Source organism: Cavia porcellus, unplaced genomic scaffold, assembly GCF_034190915.1.
Source record: "Cavia porcellus strain 051 isolate PalLab524CR breed Dunkin Hartley unplaced genomic scaffold, mCavPor4.1 scaffold_32, whole genome shotgun sequence".
NCBI classification, from domain to species: Eukaryota; Metazoa; Chordata; class Mammalia; order Rodentia; family Caviidae; genus Cavia; species Cavia porcellus.
This window is the reverse complement of record NW_026947515.1, coordinates 45,161,995-45,188,456: the sequence shown is the minus strand read 5'-3', so window position 1 is coordinate 45,188,456 and position 26,462 is coordinate 45,161,995. Positions and strand designations below refer to the sequence as shown.

Genomic DNA, 26,462 nt, shown 5'->3' with positions numbered 1-26,462 from the left:
GACAAAAAAAAAAAAAAAAAAAGATCAGAAAGCAAAGCTATATATGACAGGAAACCAGAGAGAAATAGGGACAACTCATCCAGCAGCCGCAGATAGATTGGAAAGCTATGACACTTTTGGGCAGTGTAGAACTACACAACTGGAAGGAAAGAAAATCCTATGACTTTAGTGAATAAAGGAGTACAGCTCAAGTTTAAGCTCAGGGGTAGGAAGGTTCAGCAACACTCAAGATAGAGAATAGGCTGGGCCCCTAATCTAAAAACTAAAGGGGCTAGTGAGACCCAAAACATACAAAGCATCCTGAGAAGGGGAAAAGTGAAAAATAACCTAAAAAAGGAAGGCAGAGGACATTGTTAATAGTGTATCAGGACTTAAAAGTCACAGTAGTCTTACCGCTCTGTTTAGTTTGATTTTATTTTGTTCCGGTCTGTCCACTCATATCAGATTTGAGGGCACAGATATCCTACCCAAAAACAGCAGGTTATACCATGGTAACTATCCTTAATTTCTTATTAACTTAACTGAAACCCTGTATTACTTACATTGTCTTACTATGACTGATCTTATTTGAATCTGGTTTGTTAGATTGAGGTTTTGCCTTGGCTGATTTTATTCAAATTTGGTATGCTTGATAGTATCAACCCTAAAAGTAGAGGCAACTACTCTGAAGATGACAAGATGTAAAAGATATCCATACTGGTTTTGATTATTAACCACTCTCAAGTCCTACAATGTTTTCAAAGTTGTGTTTTTATAAAAATAGCTATGTAATACTATGCTTAACTATATTAAGCCTGATGATGTGGATAAGTCTATTGAAAATAACAAGAGAAAAGATAGTAACTACGGTAGATCACCCAATATTGTGGTCTTACGTGTCTTTTTCATTGCATGTTTTTCTAGGAATTTGTTTTGTTGTCTTGTTATGATGTGTTTTTCCCTATAATACAGAGAGGATAGATATATATGTAGAAATTCACACATGAGAAAATTTTTTAAAACTATTTACGGGAACAGATTATGTAATACAAGCTGTAATGAACAGTAGATACTCTGAAGAAGAAGAGACACTAAGAAACCCAATGCTAATTCTGTAACGTTATGATATAAAATCTAGCAATACTGTTATTGCTAGATTTCAAAGTGATATTAGTCTAGTCTCTTTAAGTTCAGTTTCAGCATACGTAAAGATAAGGACAGCTGCTACGAAGAGAATGAGAGACATGATGGTAGTCATTATTGACTTCCCCAATGTCAGATCTTGAAGACCTAAAAAGCCTTCATCATCCTGTAATAATTTGATTAGTTCTATAATATGAGGTATGTATTCAGTGTGTGCGAAGATGGGGACAACTATTTGGAAGAAAACTAGGGACATAAGATAACAGTGAAGAGCTCCAGTAGACTTGCTTTGAAATCTGTATTTCTTGAAATTGTTTCTTTATGAACTGTTTTGTTCTGTTTTGATATGTATAATCTTATCCTCTTGATAAAAAGCAAATGTGTAGGACTGATAACGACTGATAACCATATTACTAAGTTTTTGTTGGATCATTGAGCAGAACTCTTGGCAGTGTCACTATTTGAATGTCACTTCGTATGCTTTAATTTTGTAATCTGAACAACTGTTTCTAAGATGACAATATTTAACTTATCAACTAGTAATTTCTTACTATTTCTTTTTCTGTAATTCTGTATTATTTCTACGCTTTTTTTCTCTATGGTTTTCTTTTTTTGTTTCTTTCTCTTTAAATAATAAAAAAAATTAAAAAATTGTCCTCTTCAGGAGTAGATGACTATGTCTTTGCTACAGATCTTCTGAAGGGAAGGACTGAGGACCTGAAGCCAGACCCTTACCTGCGGAAGAGTCCTTCACTGGAGTCACTGAGCAGACCCCCCTCCCTGGGCTTTGGGAGTACCAGGCTACTAAGTGCCTCCACTGGAGGGTTGAAGCCACCGAGCAAACTCAGGTACCATGTTTCCAACAGTGAGAAATCAGAAAAACACTGAATCAACAGTCTTTTCCTTTTACTTCTGTTTAGTTTCCCAGATCAGTTTATTTTTACAAATATTTCCTGAATGAAGATGGTTAAGATACAGGACCAGCCAGGCACAGTGACACGCATCTGTAATCCCACCTACTCAAAAAGCAGGGATAGAATTGCAGGTTCAAAGCCAGCATGCTCAATCTAGCAAGATTCTGACTCAGAAAAGAATGTAGCTATAGCTCACAAACAGTCACAAAGGAAAGCAGTGCTTCTGTAGCTAGGGACATAGCTCAGTGGTAGTGTCCTATCCTCAATGGGTTCTATCGTCAATGCCTAGGGGATAAGAAGATATAATACTTGTTTTTATAGTATTATGCAAAGTGAAATGAAGGAATGAAATATATAAAGTTTAGGAATTCTAAAGAGAAGTAGCATTTCTGCCAGGGATTGTAAAGATGCCACTATGAGCAAGCTGTGGAATTAGACTCTTGGCTTCCCGAGGACTAGAACTCTGCCAGCACACGCAGTAGGAGCTCAGTACTGGTTGGGTAGATGGATAGATGACTAAGCTGTGAAAACTGGAAAGGCAAGCTAGGCCCCTGTTGCAAATAGTCTTGCAAATAGTCATTGCAGGCCCCTGTTGCAAATAGTCATTGCCAGTGAAGAAGTTCAAACTTATTTTGGTAAAGCAGTGGGGAACCACTAAGTCTGTGGGATTTTGTTTTTGTTTTTGAGTAGCAGTTAAGATCAGACCTGCTCTTTAAAAAGGATTAATCAAACACAGTGGCATAGGAAGAGGATTAGAGAGATTTTTCTAAGATCAGTGTTTAAAGGGGCTTAGCAAGGATGAAAGGATACAGTAGGAGAGGAAGAAATCAGTGAGACAGGCACAGTGGTCACCAAGAATCTGTCTGTGCTCCCATTTCTTTGCAACCTCCTCCTTTTCCCTATGGCTGGTCACCCAGGCCCCAGAAAACTTTACTTCAGCTGCTTCCTCTCTCTCTGTCTTCCCTGCTTCTCCATGTTGGATGGCCTTCCGAGGTGCGGTGTGCATCCTGCCTGCAGACCCATCACAGACCTCTTATGACTCTGTCATCCACAGTCCGCATCCTGGTCTTCCAGCTGTGCTAAATCTTGACACCGTCCACGCTCACCTGCCAAAATGACCCAGCCCTTCACTCTGTCCAAACCTATCTTACTCTGCCTTTGCAATGTAATGTGAGCATTTCTGATGGCAAGTATTTGCTTATAAAGCTCCAGCTTGAATTGCCTTCCTTTTGGTCCCTTCACACTTGTGAGGACTGCTGCTCCTTCAGCATCAAACCTTCCATGAGGTTTGTGCTCACCATGACAGCATCCGCTTAACCCTTCTCTGACTTTGGTGTCTGTGTTCCTTTGAGTGTTTGATTCCTGTGCTGCCGTGTAGTGTGACTAACTTGCATAGTATATGCCCTTTTCTCCAGAAAGGCTATAATTTAGTGGATAATAAATATTTTGTCTTACATTTTGTTACCTTTCCTCCACCCCTGTCTGTGCAACACATAGCATTTTGTTCACCACTTATGAATGAGTAGATAAATACACAAAATTGGCTACATTATATTATAATAAATACTATAATTATCAATATGAGTATTATAAAACAACTTATGAAAGTCTGAGTAAGTTCAGATCTTGTATTTTTGGGTGTTACCTACATCTGGACCCAAATAGATGAAGTCATGTGTTTCGAGGATTGCATGTAATACCCCTGATAATGTATATTGTCCTGTTAATTTGCAGGGATTTTAACATTCAAAACAGATGTTAAGGAGCGAAATTAGTACTATTCTCAGATTGGTACTAGAAATGCCTACAAAAGACTTTGTGTATATTAATGTGCTTTGTATACTATCATTACGACAGGTTGTTATTGAAATTAGTTTATTTCAGTTTTACGTGTCATTGAGATTAACCCATGGCAGTATACAAATGACTTATTTAGACGTTCCAGACCTACACAGGGTGGTGCACATTTGTAATACCAGTACTTAGGAGACTGAGGCAGGAAGATCGTGGTGAATTCAAGGGGATTCTTTGCTATACAGTAAGTTCAAGGCTAGCCTGAACTACGTAGTCTTAACATTGAAAAAAGCCATCCCCTACCCCCCCCCATACACACAAAGACATTATTGGCCTGCATTATTAAAAATGAAAGGGAGGAATCATACTTTTAAGAAAAATATTTGGTCAGTGCTTCTTCTACTCATGTGAAAATCTTGTTTCAGTCCTAATTTGTCAGGCTTTAAGGGATGACATAAGGCCAGGCATGGTCACCAGGACTTTGTAGTCAACACTCTGACCAAAGAAACTCATAGAAAATGACTTTACAGATCTGTCAGATGTGTAGAAAAATAATCATCAAATTGTACAAGGAAAACTTAAATTCATATATGAACTGTTTTTCTTAAAATCTCTGTACCTTAGTTCATATTCCTGAACTCTAGAATCACTTATTTCTCTTTCTAAAATGTTTTAAAATATTTTATTAAATACTGGGTGGATTCTTTAGGGAAGTTTAAACTTATCCTATGAAAGATTGATAATTTTGGTATAAGAAGAATTCACAGTAAATTAATAAGAAAAGTGTATACTACCTACTAACATGCAAAAATGTGAAACCCAGACACAACTTTGTGTGTATGTAAAGCTCCTCCTTTAGAACCATTTTATTTATTTTGCTGATTTCCCCTCCTCTTCACTCCCATTGCCTCCCATAACCAGCCAATTTGGTATTTTTAGTGTAGCCTTCCATCTAACTTTTCTCATGTTATCTAGAAATAAGTGTAAGCCTTGAGACACGTAGAGTGGTTTTGGGATAGGTATTGTTAATTCAAATGATACTGTGCTTCACTAAAATAAATGGATGGATGGATGGATTTTTAAACAAAACAAACTCTCCTGAATTGTGTCCAGAAGCCCAACTTAGGTTTTCTTTTACCCCATGAGATAATAAAATTGTTATTAATGTGACTGTTATGATTGTCTCAGAGTCTCTCTGAACATGGCTAGGCTTTTGCTTTTGCTAAGCTAAATATTTGCTTCCTATATATTTGAGGATTCCAGTGTCTCTTCCTTACTGTGTGTTCTTCTTCCTAACCAGTGTGGAAAGAAGAGACCCTCTGGCAGCCTTAGCCCGGGAGTATGGTGGCTCCAAACGCAACGCGCTATTGAAATGGTGCCAGAAGAAGACAGAAGGTTATGCGGTAAGGGCAGGACAGCCAGTGGGGTGGTAGTGGTCTGTACCAGGACGAGTTCGGGTGTGCGTGTGCTTGGCGGTCTGATGCACATATAAGTGTTAATTTTTCCATTCTCCTGGAAAGGGTTCCAGGGAGGGTTTTATATTTGTGTGCTGCATAAAGGTCCCCAGATGAGGAGGCAAATGGGCATGCAGCCCACAAGCCATATCCCAAAATGCAAGGTGACATCTCCCATACAAAAGAGGCGTCTTTTCTTTGCTTAAGGGAGGTGTAAACTGTCTACTAGAACTGCTACAACCTGGAGACAGCTGTTGCTAAGTTGTTCTTCCAAAGAGGGTACCTTTTTATAATCACACAAAGGCCCCTAGAGGCTGGCTTCCAAAATTTTTACAGAAACTTTCTATTAAGAGTTGTTTGCATTTACGAGTTTTGGTTTAACATTTGTGTCTGGTTTGGGAGGACAGCATTTGTTTTCTGTAAATATTAGACAAGGAAGTAATACCTGTGTAGGTTTATTATATAAACCTTTTTATTACAAACACCATACTCAAAGATAAAAGTACATGAAATGCAAATTAGAAGTTGACAAATTATTATGAGATAAAATCTCATCTAAAAACAGAGCATTACCAGTCCTCACAGAACTTTCGTGTTATTTTCCAGCCGTGACCCTTCACTGCTCCCTGAGCTGCCTACTGACCTCAGTTCTTTTTATTTCAATTTTTTATGAAAGTATATGTCCTTAAATATACTATGTTAATTTTGTCTACACTTGAATTTTATATAAATGGAACAAAAAGCTATATAATATTTGAATCTGGCTTTTTCACACAGTATTGCTAGTAAAATTTATACATTGTGTTACATATAGCTATAATTCATTTTCTTTACCATTTAGTAACCTGTTACATGATTAAACCATTATTTGTCAACTATATTGCTGATGGACAGTTGAGTCATTTCTAGTTTGCAGCTACTTTTTTATTGACAAGATTTACTAAACAAATTAATATTTGAAATCAAAGGCCAAATTTTAAGTGTGAGTTGTTTATCTCATTAATTTATATTCATTGTACCTTTCCTTAATGTCCTAACTTTCTCAAGAAACAAGTCAAACCTGTGAAAATACCTGTTAACATTCAACATGTATCATTTTCACATATTTCTGTTTGGTGATGCAAAGACTTTAAAACAATCACTGGGTACCTCAAATACCTAATTTTGTCATAAGCATAATGCTTCATTTTATCAGGGAAAAGTTACTTAGTAAACTAATTGAGACAGTCAATTTAAAAGATAGAGTTCAGTGGGCTGGGGATTTAGCTCAGTGGCATAAGCAACTACTGGGCAAGCACAAGGTCATGAGTTTGATCCCTGGTACTACCCCCCCCCCCCAAAAAAAAAGGTACAGTTCAATCTTTAAATTCAGGAGTGGTCCATATATTGATCACATGGAATCCTGATTGGCCAAAATGTAAAACCTAACAAACACATTAAATTTCTATAATGCTAAAAATAAGTACAGTATATTACTACTTTTGAGAAATACTTCGTCAGAGATATCTGCCACTGCCTACACATTCTCTTTGGCCTTATACATAGTACTTTTATCATATTTATGAAGTTGGTCAGGTTTCCTGTAGATAACAGTAATTTACATGGTCAAAAGCAGTTAATAAAAATGTCACTTAATGTAGGCCAAATGTATTTAAATCTTAACTCTCCCAAAGTTTTTGAAGCTTTGATGTGTTGATTTTGGTTGTCCTTAATACAAAACATTATCTATGCTTTTGCAGTTAGCACTAAAACTATAAATTGGTGACACTTTCAAGGCAAAGCAGAATTATACAGTTTCTGCAGTGTCACTGAATTCCAGCTTCCACTGTTCCCTCTGTCACACTTCCTGGCTAACACTAACATTTCACAGTTCACAAGTGTAAAGTAACTTTTCTAACTGTTCTGATTCTTCTTTGTGGTGCTGCTGTCTGCCTTCTTAACATTAGCACTTTTTATAGACTTGACTTTTAGAAGTAGCTTTCTGTTCGGTTTTTTCTTTTTTAGATGTCTTCTTAGGTGGCTGCATGAGTTTTAAAAATTGACCTGCCCAAAAGAAATTTTTAAAAAACTTTTATATATGAAAATATATTTTGGGACCGGGGGTTTAGCTCAGTGGCATAAGTGCCTGCTTGGCAAATGTGAGGTCATGAGTTTGATCCCTGGCACCAAAAATAAAATAAAATAAAATTTAATTTAATTTAAAAATAGCAAATTATTTTTTCAAAATAAAAAAATAACATCTGTCACTTCTGTCGTGCTGACAGTTTGGTGTATATACACACATGCAGAAGTTCTGATCTAGTTATCTAGATGCTTGTGTAATTTAGCATGATGAACACAATGCCACCAGGCTCTCTGACAGAAAAGATGTGTATTCATCATGTTACATATAAAAATGCTAAATATTTCATATACTACATACTGTAATGGTTTCTGCGTGTATAAATGTCACAATAGTTTTAGTCCTACTGATTAAAAAGTATGTTTTAAGCAAGCTAATATTAAATGCACTAAAACAATTCAGGAATCTATGCCTTATTTAAGAAATTCAAAATGTGCAAATTACAGCTCTAAAAGGAACAATTACTGCCATGTAACATTTTAAACTAAAAATGACGTAGAAATGCAGTTTAAAACAATGAATTCAGGTTTACATTAACACCCAAGATAAAAAAGTTAGCCATAAATTCTATCAATACAAGGATTTATGAAAGGAAACACTTCTCTTTGCTGGTATAATGTATACATCAGATCTTCCAGTCTATGGGAATAAGTCATCTTTGCCTTCTATCTCAAGAAATCAGCTCTTTTACAGTTGTTTTTATGAGATCTTTTCTCTCAGTTAAATTATAAGCAGGATAATTTTCATATACCTCTTTGCAAACCTGCTTCATTGTGACTTTCTCCAAATTAGCATTGGCCAATAATATCTTTACTGTTCCATTTAACTTTTCATTGGTAAGTGGTTTCTTCAGTTTTTTAATTAAAGATTCACCATCTCAACTATCCTCAGATTCACTTTCTTTTTTCTAACTGCTCTGATTCTTCTTTTGTGGTGCTGCTGTCTGCCTTCTTAACATAAGCACTTTTTATAGACTTGACTTTTAGAAGCAGCTTTCTGTGTGGTTTTTTCTTTTTTAGATGTCTTCTCTGGTGGCTGCTTCTCTTCACTTCCTTTATCTTCATTTGGACTCGTCCTTGCTTTTCTTTTTGTCTTTATCACTACTAGATTCATCTGGCAGAATTTCAAGACATTTGCTTCGCTTTGCCTTCCTTGCCATTCCAGAACTGTTCTGTTCCTTTTTATTGCCTTTGCTAGAAGTTCTTTTAGATTTTGGCAGTGGTTTGCCTGACGCTTTTGGATGCATTTAAAAAACTCAAGATCCTCTCCACCAGTTCAGTATTTACACAAGATTTCTCCAAATCAGGAACTTCCTGTGTGCTCTTTAGCATGGCATTGCTAAACCTTTTCGACGTGTCTTCCTTCTTTTTATGTCATATAGTCCCTTTTTCAAATGGAAAGCCACCGAATTGACCTACATTCTTCTTTAAGGAGGAAACTGCCCGGTCTGTGATAAAGCAGTTTGTGCAAATTTCTTAGTTTACCTGTTTTTGTTTTTGTTTTTTCTATTTCGAAAGAAATGTATCCTTTCAATTTCACACAGTTTCTGCCCTTTTCCTTGTGCAGTCATAAGTGGTTCTCTTTGAAAGGAGACACTTGCATTGTCAGTCTGTCCACTTCCTTCTTTTCCCTCTTGCTTTCCACACTGAGACTCTTTTCTTCCTCCTCATCCTTGTCCCCATCATCCTCCTCCTCCTTACTTTCCTCTCACGGGTCGGGCATTTCAGGCTCCTTCTCCAACACGGGCTGGGCTGGGATTCCCCCTCTCTTGGATGGAGCAAGGAGGACATGTTGGGGACCTCCAGTTCTGGGCCTCTTTGAGCTTGGCTCCAGAGCCCCAGGGGGCCGCGGGAGTCGAGCAGGCTGGCACCAGGAAGAAGGTGCATGGTTGCTGTCGCGCGTGGCGCTGGCACCCTGCTCAGCTCCGTGGAGTCCGGGACTGTTTTAAATTGTGCATGTGTCCGAAATGCGTACAGTCTCATCCCTGTTTGATACATGCCTAGGAATGGACTCCTGCCATGGAATGCCATATGGTATAGTAGGCAGTGCCAGATTTCTGAGGTAATTGTGTAGTGAATGTCCCACTGGCAATTTATGAAAGGTCTATTTCTCTATATTCTCATTAATACTTGGTGCTATTGGTATTTATTGGTATTTATTGCTCATTCATTTGGGTAACTATGTAGTAGTATCTTTTTGTGGTTTTCTTTTCTGTTTTATTTTGTTTTTTGAGACAATCTTGCTATTATTTCAGGCTGGCCTTGAACTCATCATGTAGACAACGCTGGCCCCAAACTCTCAGTGATCTTGACTGCCCCAGCCTCCCAAGTACTGGCATCACAGGTTGCGCCAATTGCAGGAAATTGCAAAGCAGCAGCAGCAGGCCTACCTTTTCTGTCCCTCTATATTCTGTTCAGGCTGCAAACCGGTTGATTGATGTCACCCATACCTACAGTATGGGCTACAGTGGGGCTTCTGTTACCCACACCCTTAATCCACATTCACACAGCCTAATCCAACCTCCTGCAAAGCTCCCTACTTATAACCATGTGAGGTTTTGGGGGTACATCTAAACATACGCCATAACAGCCCTCCAGTGTCTTTAACATCCCAATCTACTCAGGGATGTAAGTATCTGGCAATTATGCCTAATTAAAATTAAAAGTGTTCGCTGAAAGAGTGAAAATTCAAGCTATCCTGGGAGAAGATGTTAGTTACATATCTCTTTGACAAAGAACTTGTATATAGTACAAAGAACTTGTATACAAACAAATTTTAGCATTGCCGACTTCTGTGTCAAAAAGAAAAAAGCTGGACATGGTAGCACGCTCTTACAATCCTCACCTCGGCAACTTAGCAAGAACTGGTCTCTAAATATAAAAAATCAAAAAGGTTAGGGATAGAGATGAATATGAGGGCCAGGGAGTTCAATCTGCAGTTCCACACAAAAGAGAAAAAGAAAAACCTTGTCATGGTTCATGACTGATAGCAGAGGCCCCTAGAGGCCACACTTGCTTCTTTGAGCGATTCTGGCCCATATTCTTTGAGCGATTCTGTACATCCAGTGTCAGCCCCGGCCAAAAGGTCAAACTGTTCCTAAAATGGAGACCATCCAATACCATCAGCATTGCTTGACTTATCATCCAGACAGCTGCGGTAGCAAAACAGAAAAGCAAGCGAGAGAAAGCTTAGTATGGGAGGTTTCAGCATAAAGAAAACAGGAACAGTTATGGGAAATTGAAGAAAACAGAAGGAATAATCAGATACGAAGTCTTGGCTCTGGTTGGACTGGCAGTGTGGTTCCTGTTGGGTGCTGTCCTTTCCCCTCTGCAGAAATGAGTTTAGGGAATGATCAGAAGGCTACAAAAAAAAACAATTTAAAATGTCACAGGCCATTAGCCCTTGTGATGTAATGTTAGTATAATTGGATGGCTGAGGGGATAGTAAGATACTTGCAATTATACTCCTGAGAGTGGTATTTTCTCTGAAGCAAGTTTTTTGTTGTTTTCATGAACATGAATTAGTTTTCAAAACATTGATATTTGATGAGATCCCCAATTCATTTAGCCTGAAGAGTATTTTTCACTCATTGTTAAATTTAGAGAGAATATAAAACATATGTGTCTCCTTTGTTTACTTCCCACAAAATATTCTTTGTCTAGGCCTGTTTGTCTAAGATATCTCATAGGCATGTTCTCTCAGAATCAGGATTCCAAAGTAAATTATTGAAAACTCAGGTGATTTATAGTCTTTTGGAAGATCAGTAACCATGTGTATTTGGACTTAAAATAACTTTCTTTTTACCTCACCAAAATATTGTCTGATGGGCCACATCAAATTCCTCAAGTATTAATTCAGTAATGAGTTGTGGAGGGACTGCTGAATGCCAGAGAACCTTTTAGATGCTGGGATTGGCAGTAAATGAGGCAGGCTCTTGTGGATCTTACATTCTGTGGACACTAGCAGATAATTTAAAAATTAAAGTATGGATTATATTAGAAGGGAGTGGATGCTGTGGAGAAAAATAAAGCAGTAAAGAGGGTTTGGGAGTGCTGAGTGAACAGTATATACTTTTTTTCTGTATATACATACCTATTATAAAGCTAGAGATTAACAGTGGTAACTAGTAACTTGTAAAATAGAACAAAAATTTTAAAAAGTTGTAGCAATGTAGTACCTCAAAAGTTATATGTATGAAATTTCCTATTTATTATTTCCAAACCACAATTGACTATGGGTAACTGAAACCATGGAAGAAGAAACTATGAATAACTGTATCCATTGGAATTTGTTTACTGTATCAGTTGTTTGCTTTGCAGTACTGGGGATAGAGCCAAGGAGGACCTTACCACTGCAGTATGTTCTTGACTCTTTTATCTTGAGACAGAATCTCAGTAAGTTGCTCAGGCTAAGCTACAACTTGCAAGACTCAAGCCCCAGTGCTGTTATAGGCATGCACCACTATACACTACGTCAAGTGGAATGTAGGTACACAAGATGTTGGCTGGAACTCAGTAGCATTAGGAAGTAAGCAGCAAGAAGACCAAGTACCAAGCTTCAGACTCAGCGTCTCACGTCCTAAGATAGCCCCAGGATTGAAATGGAACCTTCTATGGAATGAGACCTTCTCCAAAGCTGAAGTGGCTCTCCGTGGAGAGGAGATCCTTCTAGACATTGTGCTCAACTCAGACACACTTGGGACTCTTTGGAATAATTCAGATATCCAGAAAGGCCCTTAAAAGTTACTCTCTGTACCTGAACTTGGTGCTTTGACTGCTAGGTAGGGAGCTATAGCCCAAGCGAACCCTACACCTCCCTTTCTTGTCTCCTATTAGTGCCTAGTTTTGTTTTATGATGGAGAAATGTCCAACTCTAATGTAGTTACTAGTTAGAAATTCTAAAGGAACAGAAAGCCAAGGTGGTAGATAGGACAAACAGAATTATAAGAACAACCCCTGCCAGTAACCATTGCCCTTGTAAAATCTCCCATTTATGTGGTGTTATGGCTTACGTCTGAAATGACCCTTAAAGTCTCATGTGTGGAAGACAGTTGTATCATGGGGTTTCTGTGCTCATGAGTAGACTCATCAGTTGATTAGTTTGGTAGCTAACTATGCTGTTAGGAGGTTGGGCTGGATCAGAAGAGATTGGTCTCCGAAGGCGTAACACTTGCCCCTGGCTCCTCCTTTCTCTCCTGCTTCCTGGCTGCCATGGGTTGAGCACCTTTTCATTTTCCATGCTCCTCTGCTAGTCTGCTTCTGACTTAGAGCCTGCTGACCTTGGACTGATGTCAGAAGCTAGAACAAACCTGTCTTTTAAGTTGTGGTTATCGGGTATTTTGTCTCAGGAAGGGGAAGTGACCAAAACATAACAAAAAGGAGGTTTCCGTGTGTCTACCCTAATTTCAAGAGTTTTCTCTGGCTTGGGGTCAGTGATTTCAAGCATAAGAAACACTTTAGACTTTTGATGGGCTCGGGGGCAGTGCTTAAAAAGGATCTAAGAAGGGGTCATGGTAGACAGAAGGCAAGAAATGAACTGTTCAGCATCTAACATCAGAGTCCTGGGAGCTGGAGGCTGTGGCATGGCTCAGTGTAGAGCCCTTGCCTACCATGGGTTCCATTCCCAAAACCAGGATTAAAATCCAAAATCCAGGTTTTAATCCAAAACCAGGATTAAAAAAGGAAAACTGGATGCTGCTGTCAACATAGAAGTAGTTTGGATTTATGGCAGTTTCTCGGAGGATCATCATATGGTTACTTTCACTGCTGACCTGAGCCAGTCAAGTGATTACTGACTGTGGAATAGCCAGACTAGTTTTAGATCAAGGTAAAAGCGGGGAGGAAGGCTCACTAAACTAACCTTATCATATACACACACACTCAAAGAATATACAGTCAACCCTTTGTGTCCACAGGGGTTGATTTGAAAATTTCTCAAGGACACCAAAATTGATGGATGCTCAAGCCCCTTATATAAGACAGTGTTGTATTTTCATATAACTGTCCACATCCTTCCATATGCTTTAAAGCATCTATTTTATATTACCTAATGCAGTGGAAACACTATGTAGTTTATCATACTGTGTTGTGTAGGGAATAATGACGAGAAGAGTTCTATACTGTTCAGTACAGGTGCAGTTTCTTTTCAGTCTGAGATTGGTTGAATCCACATCTGTGAGTGCAGATGGTTTGCAAGGTGCTGTGCTCAGCAGCGAGGTCTAGACTGCCAACAAAGGGGTGGGTCAGGGTTGTGAGGCAGACAACAAAGAAAGAGCACGGAAAAGGCAGGGGATAGGCCCAAGGGCTATGCAGAGAAGTAGGGGTGAGCATTAGTGTGGGGCGCTCTGGACCAGGGAGACCTGTCTGAGGGAGCATGACGAGAGTGGTTAAGTACAGCCCAGCACAGTGGAGATGGGGAGGTACAGTCTCAGGCAAGGAGCGGTGAGCACAAAGACCCCGGCAGAAAGAGGCTTGATGTATGAAGAAGTAGCTAATTGGGAGTAACAGCCGAGTGGGATAAGGAGTGGATAGAGATGAGACCCGAGAGTTGGTCATCTGAATAGTGGGTTTATCGTTTCTGGTGGAAATGGGGCTTCTGGGTGGGAGCTCAGCCTCAAAGCAGAGACAGTACTTGTCCTTTGCCTTGTCCCAACTAGAATATGTTACCTGAATCATGTAACCATACTCTTAATAATCTTCTTAATTTATCTCCAGGGAAGGGAAGTGATAATCCTGCCTTTCCAGAGTTTTGAATAATTTCTCTGTGTCATAGGCTCTGAAAGCTACATAGGACTCCAAATCCTTGAGCTTAGTATAGTGAGTTTAAATGATTTATTTAAATTAATAACTATAAACAATTATAAGTAAAATATTAACATTGTTTAAACTGAATGTTAAAATTGTACAGTCTCACTGGTCATCAAATAAATAAAATGAAGTTTCATTACTTATCCTATTAGTTTTTTGTAACAGTAAAGTAATCAAAATTATAATCCTGCTGCACTACTATTAGGAGTGCAGGTGCATGGCAGCTTTGGAGAGGAAGATTTAACAGTATGTATCATGAAACTCACTGGTCATGATGGTGTACACCTGTGATCCCTCTGTAGGCTGAGGCAAAAGGATTGCCAAAAGTTTGAGGCCAGCCTGAGCTACATAGTAAGACCCTGTCTCAAAAAAAAACAAAAAGCCCTTTCACATAGAATTAAATTGTATTTGTAGGTATTTGTGTCACAGAAATAACCACGGATATCTGTAAAGATGTAATTACAAGCAAGTTCATTATAGTTTTATTTATAATTACTTTAAAAGAACTTAATTTGAATTGTTAAACCAACAATAGAATCATGAATTATGGTATGTGCGTATATATAAATATAATAGTTTACTAAAAATCATACTTTGGGAAATTCAAAGGCACAGGGAAAAAGAGTGTGTACTATGCCAAGTCAAAAGGCACGAACTAGCATGGCTGTCAGGTGGGCACCTGCCTAAGTGTGAGGCCTGGGTTCAGTCTGTTACAAGGAAAAAGGGAGAACAAAGGAGATCCTGAGACTTAACACTGTTTCACTTTTGTAAAAAAACATTAGTGAGGGGCTGGGGATTTAGCTCAGCGGCATAAGTGCCTGCCTTACAAGCAGGCAGTCGTGAGTTCGATCCCTGGTACCGATAAAAACGAAAAAGACCAAAAAAAAAAAAAAACATTAGTGATTATTTCTTTTTTATAGTTTCTACAATGAACATGTAATACTTTAAAAAGTATATGTGTTACATTGTACATTAAGACATAATTGAAATAAAACAAGCAAAACAGGCCAAGTGTTGGCTTCTCGTTTTTATTTGAAACGTGGGATTCACACATATTTCATTTTATTGTTGTGACTGATAACCCAAATACATTCTTTGCATTGAATTTTATTCTTATATCGTTCTTTAAAGTGAAAAGTTCATAAAGATGTATTGCAGTCAGTAATTAAGCCAGATCCTTTCTGAGAAGAAAAATTTAAAGTAGAAAGCAATACCGATGGAAAGTATGTTCTTTTGGAATTGTAACACCAGGAATGGGCTTTAGGGTTGGGTCCCATGCACGTTTTTGTTCTCTCACTCCAAACCATGTGACAGTTAACAAGCTAGTAATTTCTTAACTGCATCCTCTAAAATTAAGATGCAAACAGAAGATTGATTTTTAAAACCCTAAGGAAAATGTCCTTATCCTAATTTGCACAAACTATATGTAACTCCTAATTTTCTCACTTTGTCAGAGTCCCTTTTGTTATTGTTTGTTTGTTTGTGACAGGATTTTTACTATATAATTTAGGCTGGCCTCACACTCTTGAGCTATCCACCTGCCTCTGTTTATCAAGTGCTGCAGTTACAAACCTATGCTACCATTCCCAGCTTATTTTATAAAGATAGTAAAAGTGAAAATTTTCTACCATCAAAACCTTTGCCATTTGAAATGGTAATAATGTGGGTCTGAACAAAAGATAGAAGCTTTTGTGTAGATAAAGTGTCCGTTGACTGGCCTAGAGGCAAAGCTAGCCAGCCACTGTGTTTCTGTGGGTAGTTTATTGGAGCGCAGCCCCTCCATTCGTATTCATACTGTCCGTTGCAGTTTTTGCTGTGACTGCAGGCCCCAGTAGTTCAACAGAGACCTTTTGGCCAGATCACCTATAAAACCAAAGTTCCTTATAATCTGGCTCTTTAAGAAAAACTTGCTGACCCCTCCCTCAGAGAAAGCTAGCAAGATTTCTTGTTTTTCAAATGCTCTTTGCCTTGTACTTTTCAAATAGTAAGAAGCAAGATTTAGCAGCTAAGGGATTTACTTGAAATGAAAAAGACAAAAAGAAAAAGAAATTTTGTCTGACTATGTGGTTTCTAATTTTGTATTGTAAGAATTCAGGTAGCATCATCTCTAAAGGACAAAATGACATCTTTAAACCTGATTTTAATCTGGTTTTTCTCTTTTGGAGGAAGAAAACAGCCTTGTGTTGCCCACACTGCATCTTGTTTTGAATCTGGGCAGATCATCCATGTTGGAGGCAACTTCTGTTTTTTGTCTCTGAATTCTCACAGATAACCACTGAAATATGCTTATCTCACAGCAAGCAGCCTATGAAATATCAGACCCTTTGGGGCTCTGTGTGTTTTCTTTTTTTGAGACAGTCCCTTGAGGGCTATAACTTTAAAAAGGAAAACTCTTTGATACTCTTTTCAACTCTCATCAGAGAAGCCCTTTTCCTGACTCTATTACAAAAATAGATTCCCAAAGCTGGGCGTGGTGATGCATGCCTAAAATCCCACAGGCATTGGGAGGCTGAGGCAGAGGCTTGCTGCAAGTTTGAGGCCAGTCTGGGCTACATAGTGAGACCCTGCCTCAAAAAAAGATAGATAGACCGGCAGACAGACTGACTGATCTCCAGCAGAAAATGAGTGTTTTTCTAGACTTCTGTTGAGGTCACTTTTTACCCAGCTTCTCTGGTTCTCTGCAGGTTATGACACAGTGATTTGTGAGGATATGTTAAATGGCATAGACCTTGGCTTACAACTGATGCAAGGATAGAATTTTCTGAAAAAGAAAAGCCTTTTGTCCTTCTTTCCCAAATTGCTGTAGACACACAGTCTCTCCTAGTGATCCTCCCTTCTGGTTTGTTTCCTCCCTTCAGTGCAGCCAGCCCACTCTCAGGCGTGTGTGCATGACTTCGTCTAGGAAACTTTGAGTCATAAGAATGACTTTCTGTGCAAATCTGTCAAGTGAAAGAGTGCAGAAAGACCTGCCAGGGGGTTTGCACAACAGCAGAGGAGAGACTCACCCCTTCACCTGTAGGGAGCTGGAGCCTCGTCTCATGAGCATGGGTGCTAGTAAGTTATCTGCATGAGACTATAAACATTGTTATGTCATTTTTAGTAATTCTTTTCGTGACTCAGTTCCTGGTACTTGACCATGGACTCCTGCAGTACTCAGACGTGGACTGCGTAGGAGACAGTGGGGAGGAGTAGAGTGCTGGCTTCCACCCACCCAAGTGTGCTTTTGGACTTGCTAAGTAAGGTGCCGTGATTACCAACTGTGATATTTTAACCTACCCACACTTGCATGTGCCTCTGAAGACAGATACTTACTGTCATTAAGCAGACATGGAAGTTTGCCTATTTGGTTATTAAACTTGGGTAACCACCTCCATCGAACTATATAGCCATGGATGCATTAGTTTCACACACATAAGGTTCCACTAGTTTTATGTTCCTGTTGCCCTTTTTTAATGTTATAATGAAAAGGTTTTTTAAATAAAGTTTTATTACTTATATACACTAATTTTATCATTTTATATGCAGCCTAAACAATTCCTCTTCACTCAGTGAGCCCCAGACCAACCAAAAGGTGGAACACTCAGAGACCACAGAAGCAGCTGTCACAGTCTAGGGTGGGGCCATCAGCCCCTTCCCAAGAATGCTGGAAGCAAACTGGGAGATTATTCTATGTTTAAAACCAGATGCTGTTGGCAGCCGTGTTTTTGCCACTGTGCAGAAGAGAGTGAATGTAGCAGACCCAAGATGGCTGTCCCTGGGCTGCTCACGAGGCTGGCACGTGACTGATACGGGAAACCCGGATTCAAGGAGGATTCCCGCCACCCTACTTGATAAGAGTGGCTCACTGGCCTAAGCTGTCTTTACAAACACTAGTTTATACTAAATAGCTGCTTACCTCCTAGACATCTGGAACGGCCTATGTGGCCAGTCCCCAGTAAAACCCTAGGCACCAAGTCACTCATCAGCTCCCCAGATGGGCAGCCTTGCACACATGTTGTTGCTGCCCCTTGGTGAGGGATTAAACATGTCCTCCGATTCCTCTGAAGAGGGCTCTTAGAAGCTTCTGCCTACTTTCTCTGGACTTCATTCTGTGTGTTCTTTTCCTTTGCTGATTTTCTTTGTGATGCTGAGCATGGAACTCAGGGCCTCACACACGCTAGGCAAGGATTCTACCATTAGCTGTATCACCAGCCGTTTTTAAAATCTTATTTTGCAACACAGTCTTACCTGGTTGCACAGACTGGCCTCAAATTTATGGTCCTCCTCCTTCAGCCTCTTAGTACCTAGAATTATAGGCGTGTGCTGCCATGTGTGGCTCTTTCCTGTTGTGTTTTCTGTCATTTCACTATCATAGATCTGAGAAGGACTCTGTCTGCTAAGTCCCGTGAATCTGCTAAGTCCAGGTCCATTGGACCTGGACTTTTTGTGTAGCCATCATGAGGTCTGGCACAACGTGAATGGGCCTTTGTGACATTATGTTGAGAGACCAAGAAAACAGATAGAAAGGCCACATTTTGTATGATTCCTTTTGTATGAAAGATGCAGAACAGGAAAATGCATAGAAAAGAGGCAGACTAGTGATTGTCAGGGGCCGTGGAGAAGAGGGTGTGTGAAGTGCTGCTTAACAGCTACAGGCGGGCTTTTGGGGAAATGAAACTGTCCCAGAACCAGATAGCAGCGATGGCTGCACAGCACTGGGAAGGCACTGACAGCCCCTGCTGACCCGTACGCTTTCAGCAAGTTTAAAATGGCAAAATTTTTGTTTCATGAATTTTACCTCGATTTTTACAAGTAAAAATGCCTTGCTGGTATATATTGTATCACGCCCTTTTATGTTTGTGCTAAATAGCAGTGAAATGGTTCTAAGTTTTTGTAAAATAAGTACGTAGAAATGAATTTGCTTCACAGAAGAGTATGTTGGTCTTTCCATTTTTCAGTGTATTGTCAAGTTGATTTTCTGTGGAATTACTCTTTATACTTCTGAATCAACAGTATTTTTTATCTTTTTCAGTCTGAGAAAAAAATGGCGTTTCTTTGTTTTTCATTACTGATGGAAGTGGAGCACTTGCCATCAGTTTGTTAATCTTGTATGTATTTCTTCTGTGAGTTATTTTGCATATAATTTTCTATTTGTGTGGTCATTGTTTTTCCTCAAAATTTGTGAGAGTTGTTTCCAGTATTGGTTTGGTTCAGTTGGTTTCAGTTGGGTGTTTTGTGAAAGTTTTTTTGTTCTGTTTTGTTTTTGAGACAGTGTAGAGTTCAGGCTGGCAGTCCTCCTGCCTCAGTCTCCTGAGTGCAAGAATTACAGGCCTGTGCTATGTCTGGTTTGGTTTTTTTAAGAGGCAGAATCTCACTATATAGTTCAGGCTGGCCTCAGATGCTCAGTGATCCTCCTGCCTCAGCCTCCTGAGTGTTGTTGGGATTGTAGGTGAACACCACAACACTGACTTCCTCCTTTTTTGATCCTTGTGTAGCTCAGATTTTTCCCCAATCCTTCCTTTTTTTAAGGGGAGTTGAACTTAAGATCTTCTCACTAAGCTATATATATATATAATATATTTTTTTGTTTATTTTTTTTAATTTTTTTTTTTTACTAAGCTATATTCTTAGCCCTGTTAAAAAATATTTTTTAGCCAGGGATTTAGCTCAGCAGCATAAGTGCCTGCCTTGCAAACGCACAGTCATAAGTTTGATCCCCGGTACCCTCTCCCCCACAATTTTTTTTCAGGTACATTCTCACTGTCACTAAATTGCCCAGGCCAGGCTTGAATTTGCAGTCAGCCTCCCAGAGTACCGAGGTTAGCTGTGCATGCCTCCATAAAGACAGATATTTCAATGTCTCATCTTTTTTTTTAATCTCACCTTTAAATATGATTGTTGTATTGCGTTTTCATAAATAATCTGTTAACTAAAGGAAGCTTACTTTTCTTTTGAACTTACCAAGAGGTTTATTTTTTAAGCCATAAATAAGAATCATATCAAATCCCTTTTTGTATTTACTGAAATGTAAATGACATAAATATGATTTTTTTTTTCTCCCCAAACTAAGGAGAGCACTTGCCTAGCATGTGCAGGTCTCTGGATTGAGTCTCAGCACTACAGAAGCAAAAACCAAAACATAATTTCTTCTCCTTTAGCCCACTAATACAGTTAACAACTTAGATCGGTTTCCAGTGGTAAAAATCTATATTTCAGGAAGTAAAATTCCAACTTGGTTGTAGGATATTGTTTTGGGGGAACCTCTACTTGATTATGGTCATTCTTTAATACCATTCTTTGGTCATTCTTTATATTCTGTTAGTAATAAAGAAGCTTTTGGCTTGTCATTGTGTGGTTTAGGTATAGATGAAGTTTTTTTGTTTGGAAGTAAGGTTTGACTTTTTTTGTTAATTTCAGAATATAGTAGGTATTTTACTACCTTTTTTTGAGTAGGTTTGGTGACAGGATTAACTCTAAACCAAAGAAAATGTTTTCTGCTGTGAATGAAAGTCTCATGCTGCAAACTAACCAGTGATAACCTAATTTTTAAAAAGAAAATGTTGGGTAGCAATTGGAAAGCCTGTGTGTCCCAGAGGCCACGGTGGGCCCCACACGGTGCTGAGTTGAGTGTGTTCCTCGCTTCGTGGCCCGTTGATCTGTTGAATCCTAAGTGAAGTCTGTTGAAGTCTCAAATCTGATTTGTGATTTTAGTCAAAATCTTTGTTTCTGGAGTTTTTGCTTTAGATATTTTCGACCATAAACATTCCTAGCATTTATACGTTCTTGGTAGGTTTTGGCTTTTCTTTAGTTAATCCTTTTGAATAAAAAATTTATATTTTATGATATCAATATAGTGTTGATATATTTACATTTATAATGATATGTCAATATGTGATATAATTCATATTTATTATATTAATAATGTTTTCATTTATTTATATGAGGTCATCGTATTTCCTTCATTTTCACCCTGTTTTGGTCACTTGCTTTACGTATATTTCTTAGTTTACTTTTATAATTAATCTGAAATGCCTCTAGCAGGGAAATGTAACCTGTTCACATTCTCCTATGGCTCTGTGTATATGTTTTATCTTGTTTTTGTTTGTAGCATACTTACTGATTTCCTTTTTCCAGATTTCCAGTCATCTAATGGGCACATGTAAGGTATATGGATTAAAAAAGGTAGAAAGATACATGCAATCTTGCCTGAAAGCTGCATACCCTGTAGGGGTAATTGTGAAGTTTAAACCTGAAGTCAATTTTTGTAAAATTTGAGCTCAGTAGACAGTCTTTTCCAATCAAACAACAAAAATTTTAACAAATAGCTATAGAGAAGTTACATTTATGAGAAAAGGTTGAGTTGGCACTGTTGGACTCAGAAATCAGAGCTGGAGACACAGCTAAGGCCACTTTCTGGAGAACATGAGAAGTGTGTACTGCCCTGTACATGGGCTTGGCCAGCAGATGTCTGTCACCAGGTATGCCAGCCCATTTTCTGACAGTGAATGAGACTTGAGTACTTCATAAAGAAAAGAGTTCTGTTTAGCTCACAGTGCTGGAAGTTTGGCCCATGACATCAACATCAGCTCAGCTTTGGTGAAGGCATCGAGGCAGATGACATCACTTTTTGTTTTTGTTTTGTTTGTTTGTTGAGACAGAGTCTCTCTTTGTAATTCAGGCTGCCCTTAAATTTGTGGCAGTTCCCCTGCCTCAGCCTCCCAAGTGCTGGGATTACAGGAATATGCTGCCATGCCTGGCTATCAATATATATTTGTGAAAGCTAGAAGAAAGGATTTTGAGTATTTACTGAGAAATGATAAACATTTGAGGAATTAGATATGTTTACCCTAGTTGGAACAATGGAATATATACATGTGTTAAACATCAGGTGGTATCCCATAAATTTGTAACAGTTAAAGGTAATTTTTTTAAAAAGTCAATATACACATTTTCATGTGTAGAAATACTGGATATAATGCCAGCTTTAGGAAATAAAACAATATTTTTAAATAAAATATTATAGGAAAGTTTCCTCAGGTAGGAACTGAGGTTGATTTAAAGCATCCTTACCCTCTTTCCTCCCCTGGGTCTGTGAGGGTTAAGTATTCTCAAAGGGTGACACCAAAAGCCATCTCCCAGGGAGCTTGTTAGTTTATCTAGATAGTAACAACCCCAAGTGAATCTGTACCGAGCCCTTTTTTTCCATTTTCTTATGTATAAAATGTTCAGTTGGGAAAAAGGAAGAGTCTAGTCACAGAGGCTCATGTTTTTGGAGACTAAATATATTTTTAAGATTGAGAGGTTAACATTGGGTTGAAGGTTATTTGTCTCCTATAAATTAAACTTGGTCTCAGAATAGGACTTCTGAGGACAAATTCCTCAATTATTATATATGATTTTTTTAATTAGCGCAAATATAGAAGGGCTGTTTCCTTTAAAATTTTGTTCTCCCCCGGCCTTGGTGGCACACACCTGTAATCCCAACACTCAGGAGGCTGAGGCAGGAGGATTGCTGTAAGTCTAAAGCCAGCGTGGGCTACAAAGTAAGTTCAAGGCCAGCCTGAACTACATAGTAAAACCCTGTCTCAAAAAAGTCAGGGGAAAAAAATGTTCTCTTCCTAAAAATACTCAGTTTGGAGTGGTAAAGCCTCATAATATGACCAAAATCCTGTTGTTTTCTAAAACTTTGTAGATTATCTTAATGATTTATGTCTTTCTACCCTGGCTGGCATTGTGAGTCTAATTCAGTTGGCTCCAGAGTCTGTAAGATTGTCTTTTTTTTTTTTCTTTTGGTGCCAAGAATCAGTCTGCGCTTGCCAAGCAGGCACTGTGCCTGTGAGCTACATCCCCAGCCCCAGAGTCTGTAAGGCTTTTGTTGTAACAGTAGCTGGTAGTCTCCCAGCCAGAGGACTGAGGTGTCTGTCCTCCCTGGGAGTTTCTAGGAATGAAAGAGGAAGACTTCTGAATCAGTGTAGGGTAGGAGTAGGTGGACAGGAGAAGGTACACACAAGACCAGGAGGGGCAACACGTGGTGCTGCATGCACTGTGCCAAGTGAAATAAGCCAGTCACAGAGGAACCTGTTCCTTATGATGTAAGGAAATTGTCACAGCTTTTAAAGGGGCAGAATATGAGGTAGAAGAACCTCTTTAAGGACAATTTGACAGACTCCATTAGAATTTATTCCATATGTGTATAGAGATGTGCATGTAAAAACAATTATACATTTTTTTTTTTTGGTCTTTTTCCTTTTTATCGGTACCAGGGATCGATCTCACGACTGCCTGCTTGCAAGGCAGGTGCTTATGCCACTGAGCTATATCCCCAGCCCCTATACATTGCTTTTAATAACAAAAGACTGGAAGCAACATAAGTTGACTGTTACATCCATCCTGATGATGGGTATGTATGTATCATTTAGAAGAAAATAAAGTAGGCCTTGGTGATGCAAAGTAGACCTAGCATTCCTTGACTATTTGCTGTGTGACAGAGATTATCCTAAATGCTTTTACGCATTATTGGTGCATTTAATCTCTACTACAATCCTGTGAGACATCTGTTCCAGATCTATCTAAAGGATACAGAAACTTAAGGCATAATTACTTAGTAATAGTCATCCCAGTAGTAACTGACAGAGCCAGGATTTATCTCCTGCTGTCTGGCTTCAGAATGTCGTTTCTTCATCTCTTCACGGTGACTGTTTCTCCACATCTGCGTGTATCCTGGTGAGCATGTGGAATGTGCCACCATTTGCATATAGGTGTGTATGCTGGGCATAGTACTTTCTATGATGATGGTAATCCAGGAGCTGCCTAGTCCAGGAGCAACAGGCCACATGGGGCTATTGAGCACATAAAAGAAAACCGGAAGGCCAGGACACTGAATTTTCAGTCTTACTTAATTTCAATGAATTGGTGCCTGTTGTATTAACCAGTGCACAGTAGACACTACATGTGGACATAGACAAAAGAAATATCATTAAATCTTGTAGTTTTCAAACCCTACTTGAAAAAAATAACTTCTGCAGAAACATTAGTTGGAAAAACAGGCTCTATAACTGATCATTTCAAAACCACTGATTATAAGCAAGCCACTTCATTTGAGAGATGAGGAAACTAACAACCAGAAAAGCTGAGTCATTTTCCTGAAGTTATGATCACACCGCTGCTTTCATAATGGCAGAAGGAAGACCTGGTCACAATTTGGATTACTTTTTCCTCATCAGTTTACATTTTGGTAAAAGACAAAAGATTTATACAATCTAGAAAGAAATCAATATATCACCAATTTATAGTTTGGTTTGCCTGTGTTTCTTTCAATTTGATTATTAGCTCAGTAAAGGAAAGAGTCCATACTCTTGTGTCTTAGAACTACATGGGGACTCTTACCATCGACTTGCTCATTGTTGGAGGACAGACTACACCTTGCCTTCTCCACGTGCCAGACCCAATTGTATTGCCATGCCTCTTCCATTGCATGCAGTGAACCATATGGTCCCATCAGCCGCGCTTCTTGTATTTGTGTATCCATTGGCGCTTTACACAGCAGGGGCTTGATAAATATCTGCTGACTGTAATTATGGTTATAAGAACTATGAGTTGATCTACTCTCAGCCCAGAGAATTCAACCATTAGTTCAGATAGTTTACAAGGTGTCTTTGATATTCCTTGGAGATATATATATATATATATATATATATATATATATATATGTATGTCAGATCTCAGCTAAGAGACCAGTTTAGGAGTTTGGGGTACTAACAGATAATCAAGCCTAGAAAGTAGGTAAATGGGTCATTCTAGAATGAGTGGAACTAACTAGAGCTACCAGTAGCCATGATCATTTTTAGAAAAGATAAGCAAAGAAAAATAAAATGGGTAATTCAGCATAAAATTATTAGAGGAAAGTTGGGAAAGAAAATTCCAGGCAAGGTTTCTCCTGAGACCTGGGGATTCCTAACAGAGAATCACTTGAGACTCGAGCTGAAAGATGCAAAGATCTCTTAATAAGCTGCTACAGAACCAAAGTCAAGCCGAGTCATGACATCTCATCTTCCTTCACCAGTGTTGGCTGTGCCAGCGTGGGTGTAGACTCAGCCACACGGATCAGGAGTGTTGAAAAGCAGAACCCAGAGCTTGCTGTGAAGCTAGATCCAGTGTCAAGATTCCAAAGTTAGAACCTCCGGAAGGAAGGGTCATGCATGAAGGCACAGAAAGCTAATGTGAAAGCAAGAGAGAGAAAAGCCTCATTATCTTCACCTCCGTTGTGTCACTAACAGTAGTACCACAGATTGAGTAGTTTATAAGCCCACCTGCTTTGTTTTGTTTTGTTTTGTTTTGTTTTGTTTTGTTTTTGTTTTGTTTTGTTTTGCTGGGGATTTAACTCAGAACCTTGCACTTGCCAGACAGGCACTTATGCTGCTGAGCTATATCTCCAGCAGGTAATTTATAAGCAGTAGAAAATGTATTCGGGTCGTAGATCTGGATGAAATGTCCCAAGACCATAGTGTCAATATCTGGTGAGGGCCTTCTTTCCATGTCATCCAAGGGTCCACCATGGCAGAAGGACAAGAAAGTACGCACCAGAGAGGCCCGGCTCCAGGAAAGAGAACAAAGGAAGGTCTTTCTTTGAATTCCCTAGCCAGTGAGACGGTGGCTTCCCACAGTGAAGGTGGATCTCCCTCACTCACTCTACTCAGATTCTCCTGCCATCTCCTCTGGAAAAGTGCTCACACACTCACCCAGAAACAGTGCATTACCTGTTTCCTAGATATTCCTCGATCCAGTTAAATTGACTCGTAAAATTAATCATCACACGCCCTAACCACTCTTCTGATACGATTGATCTTCTAATTATATCTCAAGAGGAGCCCCGGCAGATCTGCCTGAACATCACTAGTGCTGGGCAGTCCTTAGTCGCTGGAAAGCTTTTTCCTTCAGAGGAGTGTTTCTTCCTGCAGTCCCTTCCTGCTGCTTTTGTCCTCACCAGGTAAAGGAAAGGCTGATACAGGACTTCCTTAGACTCACTAACGGTAATCTCTGGTCACCTGTTTTCTAGTCTCAACCCTTCAGCTCCTTCATTTGAGGGAGAAAAAAAGAGTGGGAGAAATCATTTAAAAAGTAAACTTTTCAAAATGAATCTTTAAATGGAATTCAATTCTAATTAAAATCCCAACAAAATTCCTTTTTCTTGAGCATAACAAGGTATTGATTAAGTTATCTGAAAAAATAAATAACACCCAAAAATGTGTTGAGAATGGTAGTAGAGATAGGT

General features: G+C 39.0%; 1 protein-coding gene and 1 pseudogene across 9 annotated transcripts in view; one reads left to right on the top strand and one right to left on the bottom strand.

The window, feature by feature from the left end:
- The window catches only part of Specc1 (sperm antigen with calponin homology and coiled-coil domains 1), a 315,008-nt gene that overhangs the window by 226,895 nt on the left and 61,651 nt on the right, over window positions 1-26,462 (top strand). For all 9 annotated transcript variants that reach the window (XM_063242467.1, XM_005002069.4, XM_063242468.1 and 6 more), the window contains 2 exons: window positions 1,814-1,970; window positions 5,131-5,233. In XM_063242467.1, the coding sequence (XP_063098537.1) occupies window positions 1,814-1,970; window positions 5,131-5,233 (260 nt within the window). The remainder of the gene's footprint in view (window positions 1-1,813; window positions 1,971-5,130; window positions 5,234-26,462) is intronic.
- On the bottom strand, window positions 8,062-9,143 carry LOC101787995 (protein DEK-like; annotated as a pseudogene).